We start from the raw sequence: 16,185 nt of genomic DNA, 5'->3' as shown, positions 1-16,185 counted from the left end.
GGAATTATTATTTACTTACTTTTTAAAATCAGGTTTCATACGAAAACCTGGAATGCTTTCATAAAGAAAATCCCCTTGCCTTACCAAGATGAAGACAAAGAGGAGCACCTTGCATCAGAGCATGTACTGATAATGATACATTCATATGCACTACTTACAAGATAAAATGCACCACAACATACTCTCAGAGACTGCACAGCTGATCTTCCACAGAAGTACCAGAGGAGAAACAAGGAAGAAAGCATACTTGTCCAGACTAGATTTCATACTAGCAAAGGTACCACTTTTCTCAGAAGGACAAGTGAGCTCAAGGAGCTAGCAAGCCTTGGCAAATTCACTGAAAAGGTCCAATATACTATCTGGAGCTGGTAAAAAGGGAGATTTTTTTTTTTTTTTTTTTTTTTTTTCTGTGATCAAAGAAAGAAGAAAAACTAGTGTGATACTCAAATACTGGAATATTAGATGGGGATACTAGTTTCTTTTTTTTTGATAATCTCTCCCCTGCCACCCCATGACATACATTACTCTCCAGGACCTGAAATTTTGCTGCACATTTAATTTCAGTGGTTGACTGTAAAGTATAAAATTTGTATATGAAGTAGTGTTTCAACAAACTTAGACAGAAATTAGCACTTTCATGGGCAGATTTCTGAAGGAAAAAAGTGTTGAAAATAATAATTCTTAGCTTTAAACATTTTAAACATTCAAGAATAACATGTCTTGTGATGGTGTACCATAATGACACACAGTTTCAACAATCTAACTGCTTTTTTAATATGCACCCTCTAATTACTGGGCATACACTGCAGAAGGACACTTACACAATGAAATGTTCTTTGCACTGGAAGTTAAAGATGAAATTTACAACACAAGGAACTGGCATGGTAGGCCCCAAAGAAGTTTTAGTTAAAAAAAAAAAAAAAAAAAAAAGCACACATAATTCAGAACATCACTGTCAGAAGAAGTACAGTTTCTCTGTATTTCTCTACTTTTTCTGGTTATCATGTGGTAACATAAGGCAGAGATTTCTACCATTCCCTTTGACTACAAGCCATTCAGAGACCTTTATCAGAGATACACATCACCTGAATCTCAGGAGCTAACAACAAGATCCTTCAGCATAATGCTGTACAGCTTCTGCACTGTTTACTCTTTAAAACAAACAAACAAAAAAATTCCACAGTTCTTAATGTCACTGCTCCAGAGCATTTAAAAAAACAAACCCAATTAATGAAGATGAGTATCAAGTTTACCCAACTTCATTCCAAGTACCCCAAAGAATGTGAGCATGCCCACACACACAGTTTTTCTGAATTCCAGACTGAAACTGTGGTAAGAACAATTAGTAATTATTTAGGATTTCTGCTCAAACTTAGGAGTTTAAAGAACAGGCCATTAAATGGCATACTTGACCAAAGGGGGAAACAGGAAAGTCAACTTAGAGGAGCAGAAGAATGACAGAATTAGAAAAACCCTGGATGACTAGCAAATCCTAGTTCAGTACATCCCCTGTACTGTACATACAGTGCCTGCTAAGTATTCTACAATGAATAAGGAGATGAGGGAATTGCCTCCTACCCTACTAAGCAGTTGCTTTTCCACGTTGTCACTGACTGAAAGCCAAATCAACCTATTACAGCCTACAAGACTGGCCTTCACAATACTAAACTGTCCAAGTGTTAGATGCTGGCTAAAGCTGAGGCTTACACACTCTTTCTGTCAAATCCATAAACTTAAGTGATTTTACATGTATGAACAAAATTAGCCACATTTAGCAGAGTCCATGCACAGTCCCACAGCTAAATCTCAATCACTAATGTATTTTTCAGTGAAGAATCCTACTGCCCCACAAACCTTTTCAGAGGGCTCTTTTGAAACACCAGGTAAAAATATAAACCCAAGTCCTGCCACCAGAAAGACTGAACAATCAACACTCCTTACTTCTCAAATAAGTGCAAGTTAACTAAAAATACTTTTATTATCAAACGTATCCTAGTCACAGAAATAATGCCTCTGACATCAATCTGCAGATTTGTTTAAAATGAAGAGTTAAAAATTTAGAATCTTGATTTCTCCTTTAAAAACTGGGCTGCTTGGGATCTTCAAGGTGAAGAAGACTCATTTTTGACTTCTCATTTCTTCAGATTTGAAGTGGTACTGCTCAAATAAAAATCTGATCATTTCACCTCACAGCACGGATAATAGCATGATATTTGGTCAAAAAAGAAAAATAACTTCTATGTTTAAACGTGAATTCCAAAAGAAGAGTTAAAAAAACAATAAACCTCTTGGAATGGTACACACAGTAGTCTTCAGCGAGCAGGATGAAAATTTCAGCAAATTGCACTCCAAGGGAGTCCTCCTCAGTAAGAACTGGATCAAAAGGCAAGTCACACCCCAGCTCCCACCTTGATCAGGCTGCATCTCCCCTCATATCTTGACTTCTCACCTACTATGCTTACAGATGTTGCCTGAAGACACTTTATGTCAGATCCTATACCTGTAGATCAGTGTAGATCAAAATTCTACAGAAGATCGGTAGCAAGGTGGCAAAAGCAAGATTCCTCCCCGGCAGTAACTCAGGTGTGCCTGGAAATCACCAGGCCTTGATGCAAAGAGGTGAATTCAAGGCAGCAAGAGAACCATCACACTTCTCTGTTACCTCTGCTAGCAGTTCTTCATAGAACTGAATAAATATTTATCCTGCCCCTCTTGGTCAGAGGGAGGATTCCCAGATGACGGTTACAAGAATCTCAGCTTTTCCAAAAAAAGAAAAACAAGAAAAAAGTACCTCAGACTTGTCTCAGACTTGAGTTGTTGTTTTTCAGGTTTTTTAAAGACAGTAATGAAGTTAAAAAGGTAATAGTTAAGGAGAATGAGCAGTTATAAGCTGCTCAAAAATCTTAGTTTTCTCTACTGCTTTCAAAGTTTCTTCAAGTTTTAAATTGCAAAAAAGATGTCCAAAATAGCAACAGAAATACTTCAACTTACTTCTATAAATGCTAGACTAAAGACAATAAAAAGCATACGATCCTCCTTACATGAAAGAAAGCATAAGAAGCCAGTAGGCTGAGAAGAGTCTGGCTTGGAAGTTTAGGGCAGCCTCAGGGGGAGGACAGATACCAGATCAGATGAAATGCAGTTATTTGCTGTGCACTTAATTTGTCACTAAGAATCTTGTTGTTTTCCAGTTAAATACCCTGTTGGTGTACCCTGTGCTTCACTGACAAGAGTGAGTTCACAGCCTCAGCTAAATGCACTACTCAAATACTGAATCAGAGAAAACCGGCTTAAGAGAGCCGGAGGAGGAACCTGGAAAGAGTGATGTGTCACTTGCATGGAAGACCTAAAAGTAAGATGGGGAATAAATGAAGCCTTCTTTGAACAAGTAATTTTAAGATGATTTTCAAAGAAACTAAAGCCCTGCATTTATATAGTGTTAAAAATCTAAGTTTCATACAGTACAATGACCTTCACAGAACAGCAATACTGAAAGTTTAGGACTCCAGATGTCTATTAATTTAGTTTTTAAAATTCGTAAGTGTATTTGAGAAGTAATTCAAGAAGTAATCACTAACTAAAACTCGAGTTACCTCACGTTCCATCCACAGTAGTGCACCAAGTAAAGGACTTCTCCACCTTCGATGTCAGAATCTTTAATACTAGCTTCATACATTTTTTGATTTTTCCCTCTTCCATACCGCACTTGGACTTTCATGCCTGGTGGATAGCATTCAAACTCTTCTTCCTCATTGTTATTGTTGTCTTCTTCCTCCTCCTCCTCCTCTTCCTCCTCCTCTGCTTCTTCTTCGTCTTCATCTTCTTCCTTATTCGTGTCATCTCTTGAAAGGTTTAAAAAATTGTAGAGTTAATATGAGATACTTGATAAGCTTTTCAGTTCCAAACCACATATATTGATAAATATTGTGGATGCATTAGAGAGTGGGTAACAGGAGGCTCCAAATATGTGAAACTGTACTGAGTAATATCAGCAAAATAGGATATAGCAAAACACACAAAATCCAGTGACTGTAAGGTGCAAAAGTGACTAAAAGAAAAAAAATCCATCAAAATCTGTACGAGTAGAAGCTGTTCAAACTCATCTTTATATGATTCTTGCATGCAGTCTCTTTGTTTAAATGTAATTTTCTCACTTAAAATTAATTCTTTTCAATATAGAGAATATTTCCTAAATTCCATTTTTCAACCTACAAGTTTTACAAAGGCTTCTTGAAACTTGCTTCTCAAAAAAAAATCCTTGCTTTATTACAATACATAAACTGTATCTCAACAGTTTGAAGTTACTGCAACCACAACCAGATTTTGGACAAAAAAATCCCAACACCTTATGTGACTCTATTAGCAAATTAAACAACCTGTGCTAATTTATGACCTTGTCACTCCTTGCCAATTATGCCAAAAGTATTCTAAGTATGTCAAACTTGCATTTAATTACTATATAAATACACAAGCAGGTGTTCACTGCTTTCCGAAGTAAGCTAATTTTGAACACTTCTTTAGATATTTTGGACCAATTTTCAGAAGCAGTTAAGAACCCACAGATTTTGCTAGTTTCAGTCAATGGTTGCTATGGGCTGCTCAGTTATCTGAAAATCATCTGCAATCAGCTTAAAGAGGCAGACCACATTACAAAAGTTAATGGAGGAAAATATCTTCTAATCTTAATTACACTCATAAAGCACTGGCCCTCATATCATTCTAATCACACACTGTGCAGCAGAGAACAGATTTAGTTGCTGACTAAATTCACAACAACTGCAGACCACCAATAATCAAAAAGCCTGATACATGGAATAGGTAGTTTGGATGCCTGGATAAGAGAATGTAAGTGCTGCTCCAAGTCTGAGTCACACCAGTATTTTAGTTAAGCTCACAAACAGAGAAGCCTTTCCGTAACATTTTCAGTAGAAAACACTCAGATAAACCAAGCTACTTTCTCTCTCCGAAAGGATGCTCCTTTGCAGAAGTAAAACTCCAGTATTACTATCTAATTAGCTGGCAAAAGGTAATTCAGAACGATATGCTAAATTCAACTGATTTAATAAAATTACTTCAGAAATTAATGTTGTCACATATATTTATATATGCATAGACACATTAAATATACAAAGACACATATGTATATACACACATGTGCATACACAATGAGACAATGGCTAAAAAATCCATCTTTGTCTATTAAATACACCAAGTCACAGAAGATACCTATTCATGCATATATGGCATGGACTATACAGTTTAATTCTAGAAGGCCAAGATTTTATTTTTTATGTGTATATATATATATATATATATATATATATAAAAATATATACACACACACAAAGTCTCGGCCTTCCAGGAGATAGATAGATAGATAGATAGATAGATAGATAGATAGATAGATAGATAGATAGAACTATGTACTTTCAGTGAACTACTTTGTCAGTGAAATTAAAACCAGAGTTAAAAATGCAACATGAATAAAGAAGCTCTGAAAGCTCACTTATGGCAAAACCTACTTTCCAAGCAAATGAGGAAAAAAGGTGCCTAAAGATTCAGATGAAAAATTCCTGAATAGAATTCCATACTTAACAACAAAAAGCAACAAATAGTAATTTAAAGGATTAAGTTATAGTCTCTGCTGTACTAAACAAAAACTCCTAGGCAATTTCAATATTATCACACAAAAGCTAAAAAAAACATGGGATCAGAAGCAGAGCCACCACTGCTCCAAGAACAAGATGAGCTTGTGATTTTCCATTACTAAGTACACTTCAAAACCTCAGTGAACCAAATTTTGCCTTTTTTTTTTTTCCTCTCCAAGACCTAGGGGCACAATCCTCGAATGCGGTCTACAATATATATATATATATACACACACACTGAAGATTCAAAATTTTCCAGACACTGGCAATCATGGTGCCAGTGGCTTTTTGAAAGCTGAACAAAACTGGAGTCTCTCTCATCTTAATCACCCTATGACCTGCTTGGTGTCCCAACATATCCTACAAAGACTCCATGAAAATACCAGAAATTGGTACCTCCTGGAAGAGATGTGTGAAACCATCATTATGAAGTTGAGTATCTTGGATGATCAAGGAGATGTGAACAGCAGGCTGAACACAGGTGGAGGGCATGTCAGGAAGCAAAAGCAAAATGGAAGCAGAGATGGCTGCAATTAAAAAGTGTTCTAAGGAGTGACTTGATTAGCAATCATAAGCTCAAGATTTTAGGAATCCAAACAGAAGCAAAGAATGTTCATTTTGGAGCAGGAAAAAACCAACACACTCGTATAGCTCCTGAAACAAACAAAACAAAACATAACAAAAACAAGCCAAAAAAAATCAACAAAAAAACCCCAACAAAAAACCCAAGAACACATACCAATGCTTGTAAGGCAGATATTGTCTTATAATGCCATGAATAGTTCAAATCTGGCAGTGCAGACAAAGGGGAAGCCATGACTGCCAGAAAACTGAGGTTTCTAAGAGGAAATTGTGATTGTAGGCATCCAGTATGCACAGTCATAACTTCATTAGTCCATGTATGTATCTATGAGATCACTGGATTTTCTTCAATGCTGTTTAGTCAAAATTCCATTTGGGGGGAGGGCTTGGGGAAAAGGTAAAAAAAAAAGAAAAAGAAAAAAGAAACAAACCTCTTGGCAGCAGACAGTAATTGCCAATTTCAAACTAGTACCAAGCATTATCTACCACAAAGCTGCAACAATTTGAACAACCCAAACAGCAGCTGATGAAACAAGGCAGCAGCAGATGTGCATACACAGTGCATACAGGAGACACAGGAATACACGTGTAACTCTGTTCCAGAATCCAAAGTATTACCACAAAGCATTTCAAATTACAGCCATAGACTAAGAATACCCCCACCCCATCTCACAAGGATTGGGAACATAAACCTCCAGAAGCAAGAAACAAACAAATTAAAATGCAAAACTATTTGTTAATAAAGTAAAACCATTAAAATACTAGATCATACAAATATTGCTTATTGTTAGTTTCAAAAGACAATGCGAAATCCTCAAAAGGCTAAAACCACACACAACAGGTCATTCTCAGTCAATATAAAAATTTAACACCAACAAGCCCAGAATTAAGTGTACTAACAACGAGATGTAGGTAATAAACGAAACACTGCTGCTCTTACACCACTCAAGAAAATGTGGTATAATGCAAATCTTTTTCAACCCACATTGTCTGGCACTAAACATGAGCTGTAACAAAGCCCAGGTGAAACCTATGAGACAGAGTATGATTTGGAACACTGTATCTGCCTCCTAGGATTCCTGTTTTGCAGGAACCTACTCCAATACACTTCCCTTAATGCACCAAACTGGTAGACACAGCAGGTGAGATGGTACATGCAAGACTATTTTTTCAGGGGTTATTCTAAAATTTGAGGAAGCAAGATTATTTCAATTATTGGCTCAATTAAGTCATTACAGTTAATTGAATCACTAGCAAAAATTAACTTTAGTATAACTGACAGTTCAAGTTTAGAAATTAATTCTAATTTTGTTTCCTGCTTATTTTTTTTTCCTTTTTCTCATCCTAGAGGGTAATTTAACCCCTACTTCTCCTAATACAGAGCTGAAAGATGTTCAGTCTCTCTTCACATTGTTAATCACAGATGTATTAAGGTGACCTTAAGTTTTAAAGGCAGAGGTCATTAAGACCTTTACTGATGCCATGACAGTGGAATCTCATATTTAATTACACAAAATAACACCTCCCCAAAAATCACCAGTATTTGTCTTCCCTCTTGTCCTGGTTTTGCCTGGGATGGAGTTTGTTTCTCTTTGGTACCACAGCGCTCTGTTTTGGATGCAGGGTGAGTGGAAAGTGAGCCAGTGGTTGCATGGTACACAATTGCCAGCTGGGTTAAAATACAGCACCTCTGAAGCTACAAAGAAAATCTGAAAATAAAAGCCCAGGGACTTCCATCTGCACACGGAAAGTTGGAATAAATGCAGTTAGGGTCCCTTGTCCCAAGGGAAGCGGAAGGCACTACCTCACTGTGAGTCACACCTGAGTGTAGTACAGTACACCTCAATCATGGAAGCACATAGTCTGTAAACAGTGTGTTCCTCTGCTGCCACAGACAGGTGAGAGGACCTCACCTTATCACTTCTCATTATTCAGCCACGGGTGTTTACTCCTCAAAAGGATAAAGGCTGGTTCCAAAGTCTGCCTGAAGAGTACAGCCCTTCCTGTTTTTACAGCACTGTGTTCACGTTCACCTTGGAAGCATCCAGTATCTGATGAATGTTTAAAGACTCGCACACATGTAAGCCTCAGTGACAGGCACCATGGTTAATAACCTGCACAGTGACCATCTGCTATGTAAAATATGCTGGCAAAATCACTCTTCCCAAATCAGATGTTTCCCTTCCATTCAATACCAAGAGCCGATACATTTACACCACACCCTACGCTTTATTATTGTGTCATTTGCAGCTTATCGCTGTATCAAAAGCAATTACATGTATGTATGTATGTATGTAGCAGTTTGTATTCTACATTAAGAAAAATCAATTAGACTGTTTCTGAAAATATGACTACACAAGAACTTCTTTCCTCATACAAAGACAGCTGAAATATATAAATAGAACACACATCACAAATAAGAGCACTGAAATATATTTCTAGAAATAAAATTACTAAGTATGGTTCTTATAAGCATTTTGCTTTAGTATACACACCAACAATAAGATTCTGAGCATATATTTACACTATACAAGCACTGAACATGACACACAGCTCTCCACTTTCCCAAGCTAATAAATTCTACAAACTGGAGAAAGTTATCTCAAATATATAGTTCTCAACTCTTCAGAAGGTAAGAGATATGTCTGTTATATCAAATATACTACACTTCAAGATTCTAATCTTTTTGCTACCATTTCAGATTCACCACCACAATGATGTATCATTTCAACAGATAAGGAACTGAAGAAAACATTTCCTCTAACAATCTCTTTCTCCCAAATGTGAAATGGAGCTTCTGACTATTATGTAAGACCATTGCAACCTGCTTTCAGAAAATCCCTAATAGCTGCTATCAGAAAATTTAACTCGTGTATGAAAAGCTTCAGCAGAAGCACAGGCACAGCAGGTAGTCCTCTTACCCTATAGGAGCAACAATCCTTAATAAAATCCCTCACATGAAACAATGTCTATCTTTACTTAGTTTTCAATTACTATTTTCATTAATCCTAGTTCCATCCTACTGCCTATAAGAGAGGAAATGTAACTACTTCATGAAAGATGCATGTAACAGCTTTAAGATTAAGATTTTTCCCTTGAACGAGAATTAATGGCTGATAGTCTTGAAAGGAATTAAACCAACGACTAAATCTTTAGCATTTTCCCTTTGTGATATTGCCAAAATATGACACTACCAGCTGCTAGAAAAACACACCAGAAAGACCTAAATCACCAGTATCAGACAATCAGAAGTGGTTAAGGTTCTAAAGCATTCCTTAAGGACATTTGTCCATGCATTTCTTGGAGAAAATAAAATAATTAGATGGCTTTCAAGAACAAGAAACAAATAAATTCGAGAAGTTTCCTAAGGCCAAAGAAGGACTTGTGAAAATGACAGTCTTATGAACAAGAACAAGGTACGATCCAGAGATGACAGCCCTTCCTGGTGTTAAGGCAGCACCTCAGCCACAAGCAGCAAAATAAAAGAAGAAAACCTCCTGCAATGTCTATGTACTGCAACTGGGATTCTTAAAGCTATTTTGCCAGGGCATCTCAAAAATCCAAATACTACCCATATACAAGTCTGCTCATTTTGTGCTGAGAAGCAAAAATTACCCAGATTCTCAGCATTTAACCTTTTGTTTCAGTATGAAGCTCTTCACAGTGGTCTGTCCCAGGTGCCTTGGAGCAAAGTGTTAAAACCAAAATAAAACACAAAACCAACAAATAAAAAATTTCTCAATAAAAACTCCAAAACCAACACAGAACCTTGGAGTCGAATTAACTACGTGGGGGAAAAAATCTTACTAATACTGGTTCTATAGCAATTAACCTATTTCAGTTTCCAAACTGCACCTACTATGAAATTTTTAAAGATTTACCTTTAATTTTATTAGCCTGTACTAAAAAACCCACTCCTTCTAAAAACTCCACTAGGCTCCTGGCCTCAATCTCTTTGGAACATAGTCAATTGTCTACACTGTTCATTGTGAAGAAAAACACCTCAGTTTCCAATTTGTTGACTTTGACTCAAGTGTTCAACAAGTTAAAACAGCTCATATTATTGGATGCTACAAAGGAAACAGGACACCAGCTATGAAATGCTACATTTGAAGATCGTGACTTCCACCATATGAAGTTTGTAGGAACTTCTGAAAAGGATTTTGAACTTTCTTGTTTATTCATTGGCCAAGTATAACTACTTTTCCTGATGGTATGGAAAAGGATGATTGTTACAAAGTCGGTTTTGTAAAGGACCCTCTGGGGAATGTAACACGTAACTGGCTTTTTAAAAACTTGTTTTAATGACCACAAGTTGTACAACCTGTAGCTAGCACAGGTATCTTCCACTAGCCAAACGCAAAAAGCGAATAAGAAACACATGTACAGAAAAAAGGGCAAGGTGCCCTTTGAATCTCTACTCTGTATTCACAGATACATAAGCAGGCAAGAAATTGGCACTCTGGGGAAGAAAGGAAGAGAAAGTTGAGCCTTTCTACCTCCTCATCACATTATTAAAGTCTGTGTAGATGGGACCATACAATTCAAGCAGTAGCAATTTCAAAGGTATGAGACACATGGGATTGCACAGAGAAACAAAACCTGGAGAAAACAGACAACCCTGGCACTCGGTAGTATTTCTCAAGATCTGGAAGCTGGGAGTTTCATCCAGTCCTCCCATAAGAAAGTCAGCAAGAAGAGACTCAGAAGTTTTTCTGTCCTCATGGATCCTTATGCCTACAGGCAAATAATACATAAAGATGTCCAAAGTCCTACAGATGTAAACGCAAATAGAAAACTCTACAAGTTTGCCTAATGTAACATTAGATTTAATTTGTTTAGCTATTTTGTTAGGACTGTGAAGGACAAATGGTCCATAACTTCAAAAACATTCCAGGAAGAGATTTTAAATACACCAAGTAACAAAATTTCAATGTGAATTTCACACTGATCTATTTTGATTACATTTCAGGTACTGATGTGTGTGATTATTTTTCTACCTAAAAAATGCCTGTTCTCATTTTGCATTTCAGTTCAACAAAGAATACCAACCACAACATTTCCACCTTTGTGTAAATTCTGACACTTCTAATCCATGAAGTTTGGTATAGGGAAGTACATCTAATAAAATGCCCCCTAAGATTCTTTTAAGCCTTTATGGTAAAAATGCTAAGAACACTTATTAGCATTTAGGATGACAGTGTCATTTTTAAAAGCTCTTTAAAGCTGATACAACTGCATCTTGTACTCCCTATCAATCTGAGAGGGTAGAAGGGAAAAGTAATCCTGTTAACTACAGTAAGACTGCTTATAAATACTTACAATTAACTGCTATAAGTGTTCCATTTTTGTAATTTAAATTATTCCTTCAAACATAGCATAGCTCCCAGCAACGACCACACCACCGCCTACACCTCTTTTTAGAGTTACGCTTTCTATTCTAAGCAACTCATTACAATCTTCCATGAGTCATAATAGCAAAATACTAGTTGGAAGAGTTTTCCACTGGGATGAGTAAGGAGGAACAGAGGGAAAAGAACTCAACTGCTATCAGGTGAATTACAAAAACCTAAAAGGAAATAAATTTTTTTTTATAGATTTGTTGTTTTCATAAATAAACAACTAGGAACACTCACAACATTTTTGATGTCATAAATAATGCAAATTGTCATGAATTGGGATTTAAAACACCCCAACTTAAAAAAAAAAATAAAAATAAAGGATTACTGAAAAATAAATGCTAAGTTTCCACAACTTTCTATGACTGCAGCATGGTAAGCATGAAGCCACCATACTTTTCAGCTATATAAATAAAGTAACATCACAAACATAGACACACAAATACACAATTTAGGGAACTTTTAAAACTGCTATTCTCTAAGCATTGAAAAGTTTTCCATCTATTCAGTTGTAGAAAGCAGCATTGTAAAATCAGTCTAATAATTTTGAAAATCTTACAAACCTGTTAAAGTACAACTCATCTAATTCACATTAAAAATAGCAAATGCAACAATGTCCTACAATTAGTCTTTTAAAAAAGAAAAGATTACATAGGATGCAAACAAAATCATATCCATAAAGAAAAGGCTTTTTAACTGAGTTCTGCATTTCTGAGTTACAGAAATTGCAAAGGAAACCTCACCGAAAATGTACATTTTACAAAAGGATCATTTCAGAATCCACTAAAAAAATCAAAATCCTTAATAGAATAAAAATAAAAAACCTACTACCAACAAATCAGAAATCAATATACTAAACTATGACATTCTGGCCACAACTTCTAATGGGCCAGAAAAAGCATTAAGAGCTAATGATATTTAGACAGAAGATCAAGACAGCTGATCTACTAAACAAAAAACTGCTGAAATGAATAAGGGAATTACTGGTCAGGCAACAGATGGTATTAACTACAAAAAAAACCCCAATAAAACCCAACATATCTCTGATACACAGATTGCTGTGAAAGTATAAGGAGGTGCCATTACCTGCTTTCCCTCTTGTAACAGCTTCTCCCTTATAGCATCTGTTACTGGGTTTTATTGAAGACAAATACTGTATTAGAAGAGATTTATCTGACCTCTAAGGGGAATTTTTGTGTTTTTAACATCAGAAATCATAATGTATAACAGTTTTAATTGTAAGAATACAAATTGTTAACACACTGGGGATTAATGAGGACTATATTCTGGTTCTATTTTTTTTGTGTGGTTGCTGAAAATCACCTGTTAGATTTTCCTGCACTGAAACAGGAAAACCTGCCCATTCAATGAACCAAATGATTCACACACACTCACTGATTAGATGGCCCTGAGTATCCCTATTATTTGCATCTCCAACTTTCAAAACATCTGCCTGAAGGTTTGCACAAGAGACTCCTGCCAGTACAAGGCCTATTCAACAGCAAGGCTGTTAACTGAGCAACGCAAGGGACTTCCATCTTTTCCTGTGTTACACAACACTGTCCAAAAGCAAAAGTTGGAAACTGCAAGTCTGCTGTATACTTGTACCAAAATCAAGTATAAAAATACTTCTGCAGTATTTTTGTATTAAATCAAATAGTCATCTAGCTTTGCATATTCTGATCTCACTCAGCTTACATTTAGACCTGGAACCTGTGAAACTTAAGCTGCCTTTTCTTTTTTTTAAAGTAAATTGATGAACTTCACTGGCCTAACCACGACAAAGTTATAAACACATCAGCCTCTGGAAGATACAAGTCTAATTAACAACAGCATGTCTGATTTGAAGCTCAAATTTAGGTAAAATTTAAAAAACACCTAAGGCTTATCTGAGGAGAAACAGCATAACTTACCCTGATTTTTCTTTTTCTTCAGCATCTGCATTTACTGTAGGATTTTCCGTTTCTTTGATCTTCTCCTCCTCATTATCTTGCAATTTGGTGTCATCTTCAGTTTTGATTACATTTAAGTCCTTTTCTTGATCAGGCTGAGTAAACACAGACTCTGGCAAATTTTTTTTGTTTCCCTAGGGTAACAAAACCTTTAGTTAACTCACAAGGTGAAAACAAATGATTTAAGAAAAAGGCACACAAAACACACTGAAATCGTAAGAGTAAAACAATGCTACAGTGTGGGCTTGTCCTAAAATTACAGCACCTCTGCCGCTTTTCCTATTGAAAATCTTAAGCTAAACCTAACAGTTTAAAGTTGCAGCCAGTGTACTAGCTTGTTTTATCACAATGATATAGGCATGCAGAGCAATCCCTAAGGATTGCAAAGCAATCCCCAAGACAAACACTTCAGAAAGCATATTTCCACCTGGGATGCAAAAATACCAGTACTGGCTTATACAGCTAACTCTGAGCCTGTACAGTGCAGCACATCAGTTTATGGCCCTGAAATTCCTTTGCTAAAGCCACTGAGTCAACAGTAGAATTTGAAAAGCTACAAACATTTGTCTCTCTGGACCACTAAAGTACATTATACCATGTGTATATAATATGGCCCAGGTCTTTGTAGAGATTCACAGGTTTCACTGGAACACAGAAGTAAGAGCAGTATTCACAAGGGCTTACAAGCATAGCTAAATGCATAATGAAAGTATCAGCAATGTAATTAGCTGCAAGCATGCATTACCCAGTTAAGGATAAAACTGGACACTAATTAGTCTCCATTTCATGCAGGAGGCCCTCAAACAAAGTGGAATGCTGGAGCTGTTTTCTAACAAGTCAGACATTTTGACATCATGATCCCCGAGAACAGGTAAATACAGCTCAAATGTCTTGTTCTGAATGTGGTTTACAGCGAGTTTTAGTCTTATTTTAAATCCATCATAGAAATTTCAATCTTTATATTAATTCATAGTTATTAACACACCAACTGACTTTATAAGCAAGACACAAGATGAACTTTATTTAAAATATATTACCAGAACAGAGGGCTTATCATTTTCTTTACTTTCATTATCATTCTCAGCTGACTTTTTTTCTTCTTGTTGTACTACTGCTACTTCCTCCTGCTTGTGCTCGTCCTTGTCCACTTTTAACTCTTTTGCATCTTGCTCCGGTTCTTCACGCATCTTCAGTTCTTTTTCTTTTTCACAGTCTTTACAAGGCTTGTTCGTCACTTTCTCTGGCAATGCCATTTGAAATTCAATGTTAGCTGATGTACAGTACTCTTCAAAACCATAGAGATATCTTTAAAAAAAAAAAATTGTTTGTGATAAGCAAGTTTGACTCAAGAAGGAAAATCCAACCTAAAGAAGCTAAACATGGGCAGTATTAAAACCAAAGAGTTACAGATTTTATGTACTTTACTCCTAGCTCAGGATCACTTCAATTCACTGAAGTTTTAGCACAAACTTCATGGCTTTATTACTTACTTTCTGTATGCACATTTAACATTATATCCTGCAGCTGAATTTAATACAGGGATTCCAAGATCTTGATAAACTTGCTTCCACACCGCTCCACTTTCAATCTGTTAACGACAATTAAATCATTGTTTATTAATTAATTCACTGACAAAAAAAAATAAAAAAACACAAAATTGACAAAGTTTACAGCTTCAGAAAAATAAATGTAAGTAATTTCCTCTGATCTATAAAATTACAATTTATCACACACACACAGTATTTCACTGCAATGCAAACTGTAGTCTGATGTAATTACTTTAAGCAATTTAGCATTTCTGCAATGCAACAAGCCACAGCAGGCTTTCCTCTCCAGATGGCAATAAAACAGAGAAAAGAAAATGTAACTATCAGAAAAATCAGTACATCATTTTTTATTTTTATTTTATATTTGAAGTAATTCTTAACTATCAGAGCTAGAATTTTAATTAAATTAGAACAAAAAAGTAAGTCAAAGTATTAACAATACTCAGCCCTGGTAGTACTGCACCAGACATAGTGCCTAACAGTCTTTTATTATGTCCTTAACGTGCCCTTTGGTGACAAAGTTCCATGATATTCCCATTTCTAACCATCTGTGAAGGTAAAGCAGATGTACTGCAATACCATAGCACCACATCCTGTCTTGCCTATCAGAAAGGCGTCACTGCACAAACAGACCTCCTCTGCTGACAGGCTACATCCATGGCAAGCAGTTCAAAGCACAAACAGAATCTACTTGGCCATGAATTCAGTATGTTTCAATTACTCCTCCCAAGACAGTCTCAGCAATCTCAGCTAGCAAATGCTTCTTTATACTGCTCAGAATAAATAGAAACTAAGAGCCTCACATCAGATCTCAAATTAAATTGGTTGTCTTAGACATTTTACTGAGCAGTGACTCCTTTCACTTGCAGGTAACAACTTTATCAGACTAATCTTTCTTGAAATAGTACACACACACACTGGCTGATTTTATGCAGCAGTAATTAAACATGCTGAATAGCTGTGTAATTAATTTAGCATCTAACTAGTTTCTGGTTCATGTCAAAGCATGGTTTTTAGAGCTACAAGGTATCTTATACCTCCATATTAGAAAACTTAC

General features: G+C 36.1%; 1 protein-coding gene across 3 annotated transcripts in view; it reads right to left on the bottom strand.

Moving 5' to 3' along the window:
* ARID4B (AT-rich interaction domain 4B) overlaps window positions 1-16,185 on the bottom strand; it is an 86,438-nt gene that overhangs the window by 14,791 nt on the left and 55,462 nt on the right. For 2 of the 3 annotated variants that reach the window (XM_056486899.1, XM_056486897.1), the window contains exons 14-17: window positions 15,072-15,169; window positions 14,619-14,886; window positions 13,543-13,715; window positions 3,594-3,842 (exon numbers count right to left, since the gene is read on the bottom strand). In XM_056486899.1, the coding sequence (XP_056342874.1) occupies window positions 3,594-3,842; window positions 13,543-13,715; window positions 14,619-14,886; window positions 15,072-15,169 (788 nt within the window). The remainder of the gene's footprint in view (window positions 1-3,593; window positions 3,843-13,542; window positions 13,716-14,618; window positions 14,887-15,071; window positions 15,170-16,185) is intronic. The other variant, XM_056486898.1, reaches the window with a different exon arrangement.

This window comes from Oenanthe melanoleuca, chromosome 3 (genome assembly GCF_029582105.1).
Source record: "Oenanthe melanoleuca isolate GR-GAL-2019-014 chromosome 3, OMel1.0, whole genome shotgun sequence".
In the NCBI taxonomy this organism is placed as follows: domain Eukaryota; kingdom Metazoa; phylum Chordata; class Aves; order Passeriformes; family Muscicapidae; genus Oenanthe; species Oenanthe melanoleuca.
The sequence above is the reverse complement of the archived record's forward strand: the minus strand, read 5'-3'. Positions and strand labels throughout refer to the sequence as shown.